General features: G+C 37.9%; 1 protein-coding gene across 4 annotated transcripts in view; it reads right to left on the bottom strand.

Moving 5' to 3' along the window:
- Nucleotides 1-18,706, bottom strand: part of LOC139939194 (syntaxin-like) — a 77,824-nt gene that overhangs the window by 13,348 nt on the left and 45,770 nt on the right. For 2 of the 4 annotated variants that reach the window (XM_071934978.1, XM_071934975.1), the window contains exons 8-9: nt 18,262-18,399; nt 17,335-17,445 (exon numbers count right to left, since the gene is read on the bottom strand). In XM_071934978.1, coding sequence (XP_071791079.1) covers nt 17,335-17,445; nt 18,262-18,399 — 249 coding nt within the window. Of the gene's footprint in view, nt 1-1,005; nt 3,312-8,644; nt 12,128-17,334; nt 17,446-18,261; nt 18,400-18,706 lie in introns of those variants that run through there. The other 2 variants (XM_071934977.1, XM_071934976.1) reach the window with 2 other exon arrangements.

Genomic DNA, 18,706 nt, shown 5'->3' with positions numbered 1-18,706 from the left:
TTACGCATGATGGAATAGATGTTTAAAAAAAGATGTAACAAATTACAAGTCACGTTAAAATCGGGAAAATTGCTACTGTATTCAGTAACCTTCCATGGGGAAAATTTGTCAACATCCAAAACATCATATGACCAATTCTAAGAAAAATGGGTCTGTACATTTTTTGTACGGGGTTGTTTTGGTTCAGTGGTGACTTTTGATGATATTCTATCAAAACAGCCTTGAAGTTGACATTTAGACAGAGGAAAAATTCCTCCTTGAAAATATTTAGACCCATTAGTCGTTGACATCCAATGACGTCATGTTTCAAATGTCACACTAAAAAAGTAAGGAAAGAACAAAAACATCACCGTGCAAAATTGTAAAGACCCGCTTTTCTCAGAATGTAGTCGGATATTTTTAATGTTGACAAAATTTGCACCGGAAGGGTATTGAATTTTGCACCATTTTAAAGTGAGGTTAGCGGCTTTTCAATTTTCCCCACTCATCCAAGGACTCTATCTACTAGAAAATGAGTACACCATCAAATTGAAGTAGACATTTTCCCTTCCTCTTTAACTCTTTCATTGCCAAGGTCGTACATGTACGGATCAATTTTATGTATTCCCAAAGTGCCATACATGGATAATCTTTCTTATGTACTCAAGAAGAGTCATAAATCATACATGTACGACCCATAATATTCATGTTATCATGAGAGGGCATTAAAGGAACACTTGCCTTTGATCGGACGAGTTGGTCTATATAAAGCGTTTGTAACAAAAAAAATTATAGATGCATATGGTTGGAAAGATGTTTTAAAAGTAAAATACAATGATCCACACAAGTTTTCCTCGAAATTGCGTGGTTTTCCTTTTACTGTACAAACTAACACGGTCGGCCATTTACGGGAGTCAAAAATTTGACTCCCATAAATGGCCGACCGTGTTAGTCGACGAGGTGAAAGGAAAACCGTGCGATTTCGAGGCATGTTTGTGTGGATCATTGTATTCTACTTTTACAACATCTTTCTACTCATATGCATTTTATAACAAACGGTTACAAACGCTTTTCAAAGACCAACTCGACCGATCAAAGGCAACGTGCTCCTTTAAGACTCAAGACATACTATTGGCTTTGGGATGTAATGTACCAAGGCAACAGAAACCTGCAAGATACTTTTTGTTTGGTGAAAAAAAGACTTTTTCTAATATTGAATTTTGAAAAAAAGTTAAACAAGCTGCCGTCGATTTCACAAAACTCTTCCTAACTTAGGACTAATCTCAGGACTTAACACGAGTCCCAACCCTGCACTGTAGCATGCAGACCTTAAGATTAATCCTAAGTCTCGTCCTAACTCGAGATAAGACGAGTCCTAACTCTTTGTGAAATCGACCCCTGGGCCTTTTAGGTTCAAAACGCAAAGCAACAGTGGTTGTAAAAGAGTTTCACAAGGAAGAAATGTTGATTAAATATATCACTCAAGAGGAAATCATTAGGAAATACCACTGGCTACTACTGGAATTCAGGTGATTTGAAAAAATAATTGAAAAATACATTACATAATAAATAGTAAATAGGTATTTTATATAGCATCCTGACAGTGACAGGTAGTTTATATCAGGCGATAAAAAATATATATACAAGAAAACACTGTTGGGTAGAGTATGTTTGTTTTTTTTCTGCCGGTAATAACAGGCCACTTTCCAACATTTGTTCTCCTTCTGATTTAAGGGTGAAATATTTGTTTTCTTTTGGATTAGATTAGTTTGACAAACCTGAGCCCTTACAACTACTTTACACAGAAATGTTATTAAAGAAAAAACCTAATAGCAAACTGCTTCATTGTCACGAGTTTTTAGGAATATCTGTGTGAATCATTATATTTTACTTTTAAAACATCTTTCCCACCATTTCCATTTCTGACTTTTTTTTTGTTTGCCCAAAGCACCCAATCTAATGTTTTGTGTAAGCAGAAATATTGTTTTTAGTTTGGGTTTGAAGAAAGAACAATTGACTGACTGAAGTCGGGACTTTAATAAATGGCCTTCGGATTAACATACCGGCGGCTCTACCAACTCAGCTATCCATCCCTAATATTAGCGGTCTCCCTGTTAGTCAATATCTTTGTTCGGGGGCAGTGGCAATCAGCTGAAGCCATGTAACCTTTAGCTGTCGTGTGACCAGGGACACCCCCAGGTTTACGATACAACCTAATATCCATATTAAAAACAATATGGGTGCGGAAATGCAACCAGAATTTTCTTTCCCAATGAAATGGCTTTCAAGATGTGCAAAGTGGCAGAAAGTGCAAAATGCCATGAAACTGTTTTGCAGAAATAGTTGCTTAAGGATGATAGAAAAATACGCCAGAAACAGATTATCAGCTGAACAAATTATGTGTACTATTTGTTATTAATTTCTGCTTGACATCAGCAAAATTAATTTCTTACTAATATTCTGCTTGTTAGCAAAATTAGCTGAGCACGGTTTTCAGCTTACTAGCTAGATGAAAATTTGCCAATGTGTGTGTAAACTACATTTCTGTGATAAGCAAATTTGTTGCGCTTACCAAAGTTTTGGCACATGTTTCTACTAAGGAAGATATCTCTAAGAGCAAATTTTGACGCCAGGGCTAAAATATGGAATTGCGCCCTGGAACACTTCTACACTTGACAACCTGACAAGAGTTAACAACCATAGGCGTAATGCCCTAAGCTATGAAATACTCTTACACCTTTTTGCTTACTGTTAAGCAGCTCTATGAAATTGGGCCCTGGTACATGTAATTGCACTGCGTGTTATACAATGGGTCAATAGGCCATTTTTTCGAAAACTACAGCTTCAGCTTCGGCTCTGACTCTGATGGTCTGTCAGTTATTTCTGCGATGCTGCAAACAGGCAGAAGAAGCCTAAGCCGTAGGACAAGCTTAAGCCATAGGGGAAGCCTAAGCCATAGGCAAAGCCTCAGTCATTGGAGAAGCCTAAAGCCTGGTGCATACTTCCTTGCAAATGCGCATGCGAATCGAATTCTGAAGTCACAGCTCCATTTTTGCAGCGAATGTTTCGCAGGAGTTGAGCACAAGTCAACTGATGATGCGAATTATGCATTGTGAATTTGTGATGTCAAAATTTGCTTCGGATTTGCATTCACAGGAAGTATGAACCGGGTTTAAAAGTCCAAGGCGAAGCTGAAGCCATAGTTTTGAAAAGGGCTGTAGTAACATGAAAGGAGATTTATGGAAAGCGCCCTCTTAAGTTAGCGTTGATAATAGAACAATGACGAGAATGATTACTAAGACTGCTACACAAATGCCGATGCAAATCATTTTCTGCAGGAACAAAGAGAAATGGAGACAAGCAAAGCAAACAATTACAAACAAAAAAACCGGGAAAACAATGTGTTTTTTTTTATTTTTAGTAAGAATATGTTGGTGAACAATTCTACAGTATGTGGAAATAGCATAGCAGTGTTAGTGTAGCAATATGATTTATCAGTTCAAATGATGAATTAATTAAAATAAAAAATAAGATAAAAAACTGGTTGTGCTGATTCTGTTTAACTTCTCAACAAAACAGATCAAAAGAAATCAACAGAGATAAAATAACTCAACAAGATTGAAAATTAGGTACAAAGCAGCTCTGAAGAGAAGTGTATAGCGCCCTCTTATGTTTCACAAAGAGAATGGAGAGTTCACACTCACAAAGCTAACCGTACAAAAGGCTGTCAAAAGTTGTAAACATTTTCATGGTCATACAAAGGGTAAGATTGGGGTGTGGGGGGGGGGGGGGGCAGCAGGGATATATAACAAAGTGTTTCTTAAAGTTTCTACACTAGAATAAAAGCTGGAAAAACACAGTTAAAACAAATACATAATAGTAAATGAACATTATTACATTCATGCACACAGAAGAACATCATTGATAAAAACATAAAAAACTTTTGTGCGAAGGGAATCTTTCAGTGTTCTCTGTGTGAATGACCTCAACCACCTTGAAAAACTCTGACAAAACCAAACTAACCCAGTGTCACATTCAGAGCGTAACATCAACATGCAGTGTCAATCATGCAACCCCCGTCCTTAAAGACAGTGGACACTATTGGTAATTACTCAATATAATTAGTAGCCTTGGTAACGATTAATGGGGAGAGGTTGATAGTAGAAAACATTGTGAGAAACGGCTCCACCTGAAAAGACGTAGTTTTCGAGAGAGAGAGAGAGAGAAGTAGTTTTCCACAAATTTGATTTCGAGATCTCAGAATTAGATTTTGAGGTCTCGAAATCAAGCATCTGTAAGCACACAACTTCGTGTGACAATTTTGTATAAAAAGCAAATTATGCTTTTTGAATACCTTTTTGAATAAAAGCAAAAAAAAAAATCAATAAGGCATTAAACATGACGATATTAATTGAAATACATTTGAATGATATAGTAACACAACAACTGAAATGGATTTAAGTACAGTACTTTTATTTTTTATTTCAGAGAAATTGTTCCACAAATACAGCTACATACTCTGGGAACTGACTGCGCAAATCTGTCAATAATGGGGTTTTTTTTTCAATCTAGTTTCTACTTTACAAGAAGATTTTTTTTTAAATTAGATTATTTAATGAGTTTGTTTCTCACTAAACTATGGTAAAGTTTTGCGCCAATATACAAATACTATACAGTAATATTGACTAAGTTATTCATAAATATTAATAACCCAGAGAAAGAGAAACAAACACGAGGGAAAAAATCTGTCAAAAGAATCAAACAGTCTTAAAAAAAAAAAAACGGGCTGCAAAGTAAGACGACAATAAGGATAGTAAAACTCAATGTAAGATACTGATTAACAAGTAAGAAAACTTCTAAAAGAAAATAAATGTCTTCAATACGGGACAATAAACTCAAAATAACAAGAGAAGAATATAAAAGAGTTCAATGATAATACTTTCTCGTTAACAACTGGAAGCAGACCTGGTACACAGTGGCAATGGAGGCGGTTGCCTCCATGCCCCCTGGCCATTGCCTTGGTGCCCCTTGAAATGTTCTAGTACATCTTACCTCACAGAGGTACCCTTTACTGAGAAAAAAAAACCACCACGCCCCAACCTCGTCCCAAGGGTGTGTCGAGCGCAGTGTTGGTCAAGCGGTTACAAGGTTGACCGCTCTCTCACCCTGGTATTGGATCATTTGCATATCCAAAATTTTTGGATACGCATGCAAACTAAAATAGTCTGGCTACTTTTTGAAATTCACATCTTTGTCATAATCTCGTAGTACGGTACCAGATTTAATAGCTTGTTTGTACATTGTTGGTTTGCCGGCGGCTGGCTGTACTTCGAGTATGGAACATATTCTTATATTATAAAGTCGATGTCCAATCAGGGTCCAAGTAAGGAGTTTCCATCCCAGGGTTTACTATTGTAAACATGGTTGAAAATAAAGTAAACCATGGGGACGAGGTTGACCACGCCCTTGCAAAAATGTAGAATCAAGATTGGCATTGCTTTAGTTTAGTTTGTATAAGATTTAGTTTGTTTCTTTTGTTTGTGTCTTTTGTATCTCCTTCTTCAATGGTTGATCACCAGTTAGCTTAGATCTTTTACATGAAGGGTTAGAAGCGACGGTCACACAGCCGATGTGGCCGCCCGCATGAATTCACTCAACGTATACGCAGTGTTCAATTTATAGGCATGATTGCAAACAGCACCCTCAGTTGGTTCTTCAGTTACCTAAGTAATTTTTTTATTTCAAAACCCCAAACAATGTTTTTTAAATAATAAAATGCTCAATCTTGTTTAATTTCCTCTTTAAGGAGTGTTAGCAAATGTACGCTTTGTAGCTCAAACTGAATGTCATACATGCATATCTTGATTTTTTTCTCTTGACAAAATCTTTAAAAACAATCTTAAATTCTAATTTTTAAGTTTAAACCCAAGTACCATCCATCATCTTCATTTCTCTCCAAATAAGTACTAAACAAAAATTTAAATAATTGCATAATAAAAAATAAAAAAAGGAAAAAAAGACGAACAAAAAAAGAAACAGATGAAAAAAAAGATAATCACACAACCTTGTAAAAACATACAAGGAGAGAGTCAGAAAACTGCGTATGATAAAAAAGACTATTTTAAAACAAAAACCAAAATCTACAAATCTAATTTTTCTTCATCAACAGATTAATATGACAGTTTCATGGCAACAAAATTAACAGTAGAGGAAAATTTGTTCTTAAATTATTACAAGATATACAATGTACCAGTATTTTGTACTATATTTAAAAATGAGCCTAAGTTAAACTTCAGATCTCTCTCTAAATTGACTAGAAATTCAAAACGTAACTGCGGTAACATCTAGTATGTAAAAAGGTTGAATATATATAAATATCAATGATTACTGTATATTAACATTTATCTGTTTATCGAATAATATATACATGTACATGTGTTTAACTCATCATGCAACCATGCTAGGATAAAAAACATTCTCCGCTCTTAAACACTGAATAAACCTCCATTTGTTACAATTTATTCTATGATGATAAAGCACACCCTCGGGCCAAACTTGATGGGGCCGCTTAGCAGAGAATATTGCTTAAGAGATTCACTAAGCAGGGAACCAACCGCAGACAACTTGCCTTACATAGCATTTTGGTTACCCTGTGCTTCATAGATTTGCGCGCTAAACACTCTTTGAAATTCAGGTCAGAAACTTATCCCTGATAGTGTGCTTATCGCGGAATTCTGCGCTTACCGCTCATAGCATTCAATGCTTCCAGGTAGCCTCTGACAGAAGTGAGTGCATTTTCATGTATTTGACTAAACAATCTCACTAAACAGAAACAGATTACCAGCCAAATGTTAATGTTCTATGTATATCACTTGCAACTGGTTCACTGATTCTGTTCAAAGCAATGATCTCTGCTTAACGGCTCTTTCAAATACTGCCCTGATTCGATAGGGTAGGGGTGTCGTAAAGCACTAAATGCCAAGTAAAGCTGTGTCCATCAAGTAACATTGCAACTACAAGAATTTAAGGGTCGACATTTACCCCTTAAAAGGTTTAAAAATACAAATCTGATTCTTACTGATGCCGCATCAGAATTGGCGGCTACAGCTACGGCTACGACTGTTGCCAAGTGTGTTGTCCCATACTTTAACGCATGACGACGCAGAAATCTAGCTGTAGCCGTAGCTGCCATCTTGGGCACAGCCTTAATCTTACAGGATTGTCTCCAAGCTCTAGGGATAAAGCCTACTCGGAAAGTGAACAGTGGATTTACAATATCAAGTTTTCTTTTTCCACTATTAAGAAATGTTTCTGGTTCGCATTGTTTCAACTCACCACGCACACAAAAACTTGTTAAAAAAGCCTAAAGGATGCACCATGGATACAGCCAAATGCCAATTGCTAAAGTTTAAACGATGAAGGTTCTAAAAACTTTCTTTTGTTTTATTCCCGCAACAACGTTGCATCGTGCCTTAAAATTCAACCACACCAAGCAAACCTTTTTCTCTCTATACTAAACAAGTCTTTCTCAATACGTTGATGAAACAAAAATCTATCCTTTTATTAGAAATAACAGTCAGTTTATATTATCTTTATTCAATTACTTGGCATTGGATAGCGTATTAGTTGCCTCTATTCCAAGTAAAAGGTATACGACTGCACAAGAACGTTTTCACCAAAGTCTTAAAGGAAGAATCCGCCACCACCCTTTTTTGGCAGCTGAGGTTTACTCAAATCCATAAGTTTAATACATCATAAAACAAACCTGTGATGTTACATCACAACTAGCCGCACAAAAAAGGGTTTTGATGTCGAAACCGCAACAACTTTATGGAGGATCTTGAAAGAACTGTAAATGTAATCATTCGTCCATATGATTGGAACTTTCCCCCAACTTTTTAGCTGGTGACTCTTAAGCAAAAAACAACTATTTATATTAATTGGAAACCAGATGTTATCGATTCCCAATCATTTAACGTTTGTACCAGTACTTCATAAGTTATGGCAGCTTTAAAAAAAGATGTAAGTAAGACTTCTCCAGAAGCATACCCAAGCCTACATCTGTATGGACTGTAAAAGCCCTAGGAGTAGGTGGCAACAGCCTCTGGAAAAAAATAATTGTAGCCCACACCTTGAAGTGGCCTTCAGGCCTTGTGTGTCTGGCGATTCGCATAAAAAAAAAAAAAAATTTGTACCGTTGATTACTTCATAGAGCATGCAAATATTTGAGTACTAAAAGATTTGGAATGCAACATGGCAGTGTACAAACCGGGTAACCATTGTTCACTTTATTCTGAGCGTGTGTGTGCGTCAACCTTGTTCAGAAGGGTGATCAATCTCGCAAATTTTTCCCCCAGCATACCGTGACAGCTCATAAACCCCAGAATTGGTTAATTTTAATGTGCAAATAAACGGCACAATTTAATATGACCTGTGGTAGATCCACTTTATGGGCACCCTAAAATATGGTAGCCCGCAAATCAGAGATTAAGTCATAGAGTAATTGATCTCTTCTCATTCTTCTTTGATTTGTGACATGTCAATCTGTAAAAAGTTATCGTGACCGTGTAATAATATACAAATATTGACTGCTTTGAGTGCTATGGTTAAAACTATGACTCCCGATGTGATCCCCGGAGCGTTCTATTTTCCCGAGGAGCAGCCGAGGGAAAATGGAACGGTCTGAGGATCACCGAGGGAGTCGGAGCTTAACCATAGCACGAGTTAAAGCAGTCAACATTTGTTTTATAACACCCAAACATACTATTTATCATCCTCATACATGTAACGCTCGTACACGCATTTCAGATACACAAATGTACAACTGATTGGGTTTGAGGTGGGTAAAAAGATGTCTGGGTACTGCTCGCCTTGTGATAGTCGTCGGACTATCACACTGCAAACAATGCACTATCACACGGCCGCCGTTTCTAGTAAAACTAATACATATCATGTGACGCGCCCTAAACCAATGAAAAGGCAGAATATTTGTAAGGGGTGTTATAACATGATTTATATGAAGTGAAACCCCGTCATCAGAATACTTGCATTTTGACACATGCGTACTTGGGTCCTGCACGTGCGTACAAAGTCCCCTGCAACATAACCATTAAACACTTCAAATAATTTTCATTAAAACAACTGCGACAAAATATAAAAGAAGCCCATTTTGATTGCACACATATGAAGCGAAGAAAAAGTGCCATTCTTGATTTAAAATAAACCCTTTACATCTTACTGACATTTCACCGACAAAAAAATAATTGTCCCGAAAAATTGCATAAAGAGGACAACGAATATAATAGTTTTTATCGCGCTCTAAATATCAGCTATATAGATAGATTTACAGTGGTTATCTCATGACTACAAATATTTTGAGTATATAGGTTGCACTAACATAATGTTAGTTTTGTTTTTTTTTAAGTTACTTAGAATGTAGTAAATAGTACAACTATATTTACTAATTACAGTCGTCATAATTCAGTAAACCGACACTTACTTTTGATATCATACAAATCCGAAGCCGAAATACACAAAAAAACAGAAAGGATACCTTTCTAAAATATGTTTTACAATTCCAACATTAAAATTATGCCAATATAAAAAAATAACAATAATTCTAAGAATTCACTCGTAGAAAGAAGAAGAGAAAAAAGAAGACACTTTAGAGTTGACTATCCTGTTAAAAGGTAAGCGCTACAGCCATACCTGCACTCCTTACCCCATAGAGGTTGGCGTAGAATGGTTAGATTTTAAGAAAACTGGGTGGCAGCAGGTTTACCGGGTAAATCTATGGTGCTGTTCAGATCTACGTCAGTAACCCAAACTTGCCCAGTATGTCTGCTGCCACCTAGTGTCGCAGAGTCTGCGATTGGAACCTACCATAAACTGGACTAAACCAATCATGCTTAATAGCTCAACTGCTCAAAGGAAGTCCAAAAACCAAACACTGACACGGGAAAGAATTTGAGACATAGACGTACTACTCTCTGTTGCACCTGGGCTTGGCCTTCCTCTCCTATCAAAAGTGTTCCATAGACTTTAAGATTTTCCGATGGAAGTGCCCTTTGCAAATCGAAAATGGCCTTGCCCTCTCAAAGATGAAATTCCAGGCCTGATTGTTTTTGCTATAATTAGGGGCTAGTATGCAAGACTCGTTGTTGAAACTTAGAACAGTTGGCCATTTACAGGAGCTATACAGGCAATTGCACAGCATCACTCTTTTCCAGCATAAACTAAAAACGCACTTGTTCATGCTCACTTCCCCAACAATTCAAGAGTACTTGAACTCATAGAGTTATATATAAGAACTAGAAGGCGCACTGGTAATGCTTCTTGCACAAACGCGACAGGACTGCAAGGAGACAAGCGTGCCCCATTCTGTACGCGCGTTGTATATAACTTGTGTTTGTTGAACGCTACACGGTGCAGTTTTGTCAACTTACAAAATGGGCGCACAAACACACGCTATTATTATTTTTATCAATAAAAAATGTCACAAACCTCAACAACAGGATAGTCAACTTAGAGTATACTTAACAACATAGACTGCTACTATTAAAAACTGATATAGTTCCTCCCGAAATCGGGAGTTATTTCTCACCAAAACAAAAAACTCCTACAAGTTGAAGCTTCACACACCAATGGAATGATACTCGAATTGATAGTAGTTTTGTTTTAAATATTATACAGTTATACTTTGATGCTCCTCACTATATCTTTTGTACTATTATTAATGGTATAATATATTTTATTTCTGTTTTTATAAATAGCTATTTTGCTGCTATTGTGCAGTGTTGGCGGGGTCTATTGAACAGTGCGTTGATGGATTCTGGGAAGGGGGATCAAAGCGGAAAAAACCTCCTGGTTTGAGAAAAATGTATGGGGCTGCAGCATCCTACAAACTCATCATGAAAACTGACTGTCACGGGTCCTTAAATGCACTGAACACATAGGGTAAATACACCATAGAAAAAGAGTCTCTAGCAACAAGAAGACACCACCAAGGTATTTGGTATTCATCTTATGAACTCTGCTGTTCTGATTCGGAGAAATGGTAAATAAAACCGCTATTTGAGAGTGTCACGGGCCAAAAACTCATTGCCGTCCTGCAAAGCAGTGTTGTCTTCTGATACAATCTAGTAGTGTTCAAATTTGTCGTTCAGTTTGTTCAAACTTAACTGACAACAAATTTACAGGAACGCAACCAATAAATCTGTTACACGAGTTTTCCTTTTTGAGGGTAAAGCTGTCTCTACAAACGCCAACCTAAAAAAACCCATTGAAAAACCCTTCATCTGCTAAACGATACAAGCGTCTCGATGAAATGTTTGTATTCGTGTGTTATGCCTTCATGCCACTCCCCACACTTACTAGCGTGAATATATATACTCTTCTGCTAGCTTTCAAAAGACAGCGTGCGTTCAGCACGTGGCAGCTTTAGTTTTAGGTTTTACATGGATGCAGCAACATTGAACGAGGGAGGTCTTACTCTGTTAGAGATTCTAGTCCTATGGTACAAACCAACACCGCACAAAAAATGCACAATTCAGATCCTCATACTTCATCCTCGAGATCCATTATTTTTGTTTTTCCATTCCTCAAACCTGCAATCTAATAAAGTTCCTCTGTCTATACTTGAAACTTTCGAGAGAGAGAAAAAAACACCCCGAATCCACATTATATTCACAATCTGTACTATTCTATATAAACTGATTAACCCAACTAAAAACGAAAAACAGAAACAAAATTCTTATATCGATTTATCTTACACAACTTTCATCCTTTAGTGAATGACATTTTCTTTTCCCAAGTCTACAATCCCACACTTCAACAACAACCCTTAATACATTCCAGGGTTCTTTGTTTCCCCCTTCAAAATAATGGAATAATCGCCTCTCTTGGAGCACACTGTGGTAAGCCACGTACAAGCCAGCCGACCGTTCCAGTATGAGACGATTTTAGTGTTTTTTTTTCGAGCGGTGTAGATGTTTTGGTCCGGACAAGATGGAATTATAAGAGAAGTGGTAAGATGGAAAGCGCCCACGTGTGGTAGGAAGTGGTATCACGACGGGACCACTGTCGTGATTATGACTATGACCAACACCGTCAACAGGACCCCACAGCACACCATGATACATATCTTTTTCTGTAGCGATGAATGCAAGAGGGGTGAGTGAGTGCAGGAGGAGTGCAGGAGGAGGAGTGCAGGAGGAGGAATGCAGGAGGTGCAATGTCAGGGGGTGGTGCACAGCAAGTGGGAGGAGCATGTGTGGGAGAGGTGGGTTATAAAGGGTATAAACGAACATAGGAGTGGGAAGTAACAGAAAGGTTGACAATAAGGAAGAGCATACAACAAATAGGAGGAGCATAAACACAGAGGGAGGAACATACACACAAAGAGGAGCATAAATATAAAGGGGAGGAGCATAAAACAAATGGGAGGAGCATAAACAAAGAGGGATGAACATACACACACAGAGGAGGAGCATAAACACAGAGGGAGGAACATACACACAAAGAGGAGGAGCATAAACACAGAGGGAGGAACATACACACAAAGCGGAGGAGCATAAATATAAAGGGGAGGAGCACAAAACAAATAGGAGGAGCATAAACAAAAACAGGAGGGAAAAAAAAGGAGTATGAACACAATAGGAGGATGTGAGAGGCCGTGAAATGGAAGGAAAAGATGATCACAGTAAAAGGGGTAGAAGGTGAAGGTAAATTTGTAAGGAGATAACACACATGGGGGGAAATAAAGGAGAAACGGAAGTGCATTTAGAAGGGGAGGGGCGAGATGGAGAGGGTATTCAGAACAGATGATTGGCAGCAAGGGGTGGGGGCAGCAGATGGGTTGATTAATAACACAACAACACAGCATCAAATGTGTCACGATGGATAAGTGAACAGGTAAACAATCAAAGTGTATTGAGAGAGATCACAAAGTTAATCAAACGTGGGGGAACAAGTGTAGCGTAAAACAAAAATTAATCAAATAAAATTTAGCAAAAGGGTCGGGGAAGCAAGGGTACATAAAGAGAGAGAGAGAGAGATGAAAAGAGAAAAATAACCATGTTAATAAGCATATTATGATTCAACCATGTTTACCATATCAATGATTTCAAGCAATTATTGTCTAATGGGTTATTCCGTGAAAATACATTGTAGCTCTGCGAAATTGGCACTTTGTTTTGTTAATGTAGTCGAGAGATGATTATCAGGTCTAATGTTATGGTCAGACAGTAGGAGGGTCGACTGTGTACTGAGTGGATACATTCACCTGCCAAACCATATCGTATTGCAGGCTGACATAGTTCATCATTCAAAACAACAGAGAGTCATATATAATGGCAAGACAGTAGGATGGTTGACTGTGCACTGTGTAATGCATTCACAACACCATATCATTGCAAGCTGACATAATTTATCATTCAAAACCACAGTGAAATATATTGAATGGTCAGACAGTAGGAGGGTTGACTGTGTACTGTGTCGATGCATTCACCACACCATATCATTACAAGCTGACATAGTTTATCCTTCAAAAACCACATATTGAATAGTCAGACAGTAGGAGGGTTGACTGTGTGCTGTGGTGTAGATGCATTATTCACCCCCACCATATCATTACAAGCTGACTTAGTCTATCATTCAAAACCACAGTGAATCACATTGAATGGTCAGACAGTAGGAGGGTTGACTGTGTGCTGTGGTGTAGATGCATTATTCACCCCCACCATATCATTGCAAGCTGACTTAGTCTATCATTCAAAACCACAGTGAATCACATTGAATGGTCAGACAGTAAGAGGGTTGACTGTGTGCTGTGGTGTAGATGCATTATTCACCCCCACCATATCATTGCAAGCTGACTTAGTCTATCATTCAAAACCACAGTGAATCACATTGAATGGTCAGACAGTAAGAGGGTTGACTGTGTGCTGTGGTGTAGATGCATTATTCACCCCACCATATCATTGCAAGCTGACTTAGTCTATCATTCAAAACCACAATGAATCACATTGAAAAGTCAGACATTAGGAGGACAAATGTGAAAATGAATGCATAAAAACATACACTTGTCTCTTGTTTATGGCAGAGAGAAGATAGCATTGATGACTAGATACATGTAACCAGATGTTACAATCATCGCTATGATCTGAAAAGGTATTATGTAGACAGATTAAATGAAATTTTGATTGATGAGAGTCTGAAGGATGACAATGCCATTGGCTCCAAACGTAATCAGAAATTGTATTTAATGTATAACTGTATCCAGATATTTTTTTGATCGTATTAAAAGAGAGATGCGGGGAAAATTTAAATTTACAAATTCCAAAAGGTAAAACATTTCTTCTCGTTGCTTTGAATTGATGATACCCAAGCCTACTTCCGTATGGACTGTAAAAGGGGTAACCCTGTTTCAGCCCTATAGGAGTAGATGACAACGGCTCTGGAAAAAAATTGTTGTAGCCCACACCTTGAAGTGGCATTCAGGCCTTGTGTGTCTGGCGACCTGCGTAAAAAAAACCACTCCTAACCAATCAGGATCATCCCCTGCAATTTTTGATTGACAGATAAACTACACTATGATATCAGGTCAACTCTCCAATGCCTGACCATTCAATTTAATTACTATGGTTTTGAATAAATGTGCTAGCCTGCAATATGATATCACGTGGTGAATGCAGACACAGTACACAGTCAACCCTCTCACTATCTGACCATTTATTATCTTCTACACTGGTTTTGAATGATACACTATGACAGTCTACAATATGACATCGTGTAGTGAATACATCTCCTCAGTACACAGTCAACCCTCTTACTGTCCGACCATTCAATACCATCCACTGTGGTTTTGAAGGATGGATAAACTATGCCAGCCTGCAGCATGATCTCACAATGTGGTGAATGCATCTACCCAGTACACAGTCAACCCTCTTACTGTCTCACCATTCATATCATTCACTGGTGGTTTAGAATGACAGATAAAGTATGCCAGCATGCAATATGACATTACATGGACGATGCACCCACCAAGTGTGCATAGATAGTTCTGTGCACAGCTGCACAAGCACACACCACCCATGCAGTTTAACGATTTCAAATGGTCGGTCCACTCAATGGAAAATGGTACCAACAGTATGACGGTTAATATTCCATGGAAGATAATATCAAACTGGAACAAGTCAAGCACAGGATCTTGTTTTTTTAAATAAAAAAATAAAACCAATCTTTACAACACTACACGAAAATCACAACAAAAATCAACAAACAGAAATTTGTATCTATTTATACCAGATTTACTAACTAGCCACATACTCCACAAAATAGAAATAAACCACAGCATTTCACTTGAATACTTGAAAGAACTTATACCACAGTCCTCAATTCGTGTCTCTGTGTTACTATCTTATTTTTCAAAGAACACCCTAAATAATGACAGATGATAAAATATTATTTTGGGAAATTTTTGAAAAATAGGTCCAAGTTTTAGTGTTCATCAAAATGTTTCACAAGCTGGTTTTCACTATCCTCAAACCCTCTGAACCTTTCAAAATCCAACTGCCGGTTTTATTTGATTCTGTTAGACTGGGGACTGATCACGGAACCGACATGCTTTGTGTGGGATCAGGCATACCACCATAATCAACCGTTTGGGTGTTGAGTTAATGAGTGGTGTTGGACTTTAGGACTGCACTAGTAAACTAATCATGCTTTACATGGGATCAGCCACACTGCCATGATAAATGGTTAATGCGGGTTAGCCTGACATGGTAAGTACATTAAACAGCAATCACATGCAAACAGTCAACGTGCAAAATAATTGAGCCAAGATGTCAAAAATCTTGCTGCGTGTCACTGGCGTCGAGGTCTCACTGAGTCCGCAGATATCTCTGAATCGAGAAGGGAACTTTAACCGACGAGGATGGAGCTGTTCAAGAAGCTTGCCTCTGCTGAAACTTGATCCTCTTGCAAGAAGAGTTGGAACATAAATGTGGAACTAAACATTTCTTTCATTATCAACTTTCTTAACTGAAGCTGGAAGGATGTCCCCTGCATGTATGTTTTCTGCATTGCAGTAGCATCGAAGTCACATGGAACTCTACAACCATCTTGACAATTACATTCAGTACGGATCACACAAAATAAAACAAATACAAACACCAACAAAATAATGGATAGACCCTCTTGAAAATACATCATGCGACTACCCAGTCCGGTTTTGTTCCGGTAATTAAGTTTGTTTTAGCCTTGTGTTTTAGCCTTCGAGAAAGACTCTGCAAGGGTCCATTTCGTCAGGCCATTAACTATTTCTTTGCATTTAAAGGTCCTTTTGGTTGGTAAGTTGTTTGCAAAAGCTAATACAGTGTACTATTTTCTAAGTTTGTTTTAATCAGTGTTGTTTGTCTGGTTTTTTTTTTTTATGGAGATGGAATCAAGTTACTAGGATGGTTTCCTTTGGAGGGAGCCTTTTCCAAACATTGGCTTCGACTCCGGAGCCCAAGCCGAGGTTTGAATAAATGTCTACTTGGCTCACAAGTGAAAAAATCTAGTTTTGTTTTTTACAACTATAGCTATTATGTCAACATGTGAAAATTGGAAAAATTTCAATTCAGGTCATGACCTTTACTTTGACCTTTTGGGATGAGTGGAAATAGATGATGGTATCTTGCGCCCATTTGTGGCCGCTGTGGGTGCCATTTGTGGCTGCAATTTTCTCTGAAAGAATACACACGGATGATGTACACCATGGCTTCTTGACGCCCCCTCCCCTAAAACAACAACAAACAACAACAACAAACCCAATACTGAAGTAAAGCATGATGTCATTTTCAAAAGTGTTGGTCCGGCAAATAACCAGTGGTTATGCAAGTACATATTCACAACCATTGGTTCCCGTTAGGTCCACCATACTTTGCAATCAGTAAAGATCTCAACAACTTGTCGTGTATGGCAAATATCTCAACAACTTGCTGTGTATGGCGTCCATTTATACTACATTACTACACTTACAAAAATATTAACAACTGATCAAATAAAAAAATACAAGCACGCGCTATAACCACAATTACAATTTCCATCATAAATCACAGTACAGATAAAATAAAACACATCAAAAATAAAAATGGTACCAAATTAACAAATACATACACAAAAGTTCAAAGGTCAACCTGCAAAAAAAATCAAACATTCCACAATAGCAACAGAACAAGTCTGGTACCCATAGCCAATATCCATACAGTAACATTGACTGACAAATGCAGCATAATTGGGGACAGTCTTCACCTGGTACCTGTTAGTCACATGGCTATTGGTAATGAAGGAACAAAGAGATAAATAGCTTACCCGTCTAGCTTTACTCTGGTACTTGACAGCTTTTTTAGTGTCCATTTTGGCTGTTTCTACGTAGTCCACTGACTGTTCTACGTTGTACTCAATCCTGTCAATCATTTCTCCCTATAGGAAATCAAAAATATTTAAAAACTAAAACCGTTAAAACACTCTGATCAAAGGTGTTGCAGTAACTTTCTTTCCACTCAACTGAAAATATAGTTGTTGCACAAAGGGGTTGGATGCAGTCAGGGGGGTGTTTTTGCGGCTGTACTCAATAAATGTTTCGGTCACATTGGCCAGTGATGAACCACTGGCTAATTCACCCCAGGCCTTCAGCTTTTCATAACTACCGGGCTAGTAGACTGTGCGTTTTACTCCTCCCCCCCCCCCCCCAGTAAATTTCAGTAGCCTAGATTTTAAACTTGTATTGTCACAACAGAACTTGTCTTGATATTTATTCTATTGCCGTGGAGTATATTTCTGACAATATTTGTCTTTATTAAGAAACTAGTTTGTGCTAGTTTAAAATTGGGCCTTCTATAAAAAAAAATTACAAATAATTCAATTCAGTGACACTCATAGCACTCGTACATTATTACCCATGGTCACTGGGCCATTTATTTCATTCCTTAAACCATCTCACAGCTCCCTGGGGAGTATACAGTCTGTGATGTCAAGTATGTAGAGAACTAAGCTAAATCAATCACAAGAACCATATCTGCCCTCACAGGTACCCATTTTACCCCCTGGGTGAAGAGAAAGAAGCCTTTAGAGTTCAGTGTCCTGCTCAAAGACACAAGTGTCATGACCGGGACTTAGCCAATAGAACTTAAATTTGATGCTCTTAACTTCTTGGCCATGACACTCTGCATTCAGGCCAAAAAAAAAAAAAAAATGAGAAAAAAAATCCCAAGTACTTCCTTGCTATATCTGTCATACCTGACTTTCAACCAGCATGGCCATGTCCATAAACATATCGTGTAGTTCTCGAATGCTGTTCTCCAATTTGATAATATCGTTGTGTCTTGCTTCTATATCACGCAACGTCTGCTTGGCCTGTTGCGTATCCATTATTATCTGAGAAAAGAAAGTTCATTTCAAAAATGAGAGCTCAAGGTTTAAGAAAATCTAATAGACTGTGCACGTCTCAGCATATTCAAACATTTTGGGGAGCACAATGGTCCCATTCGCATTGCTGTAATGCAAAAGGAAACTTTGACGGGTCCCAAAAGTTGAATGTGCGCGAAATTTCTATAGTCTATTAACTTTCTGATGTTTGTGTAAGCAAAACTTCTAATTAAAATTTTATATTGAAGGAGTACTAACTAGTTCAGCATGCACCACATTCCACGCCTAACAACGATAAAGTCTATGCCGCTTAGGA

This window comes from Asterias amurensis, chromosome 6, assembly GCF_032118995.1.
Source record: "Asterias amurensis chromosome 6, ASM3211899v1".
In the NCBI taxonomy this organism is placed as follows: domain Eukaryota; kingdom Metazoa; phylum Echinodermata; class Asteroidea; order Forcipulatida; family Asteriidae; genus Asterias; species Asterias amurensis.
This window is presented reverse-complemented; position numbering and strand designations above follow the sequence as displayed.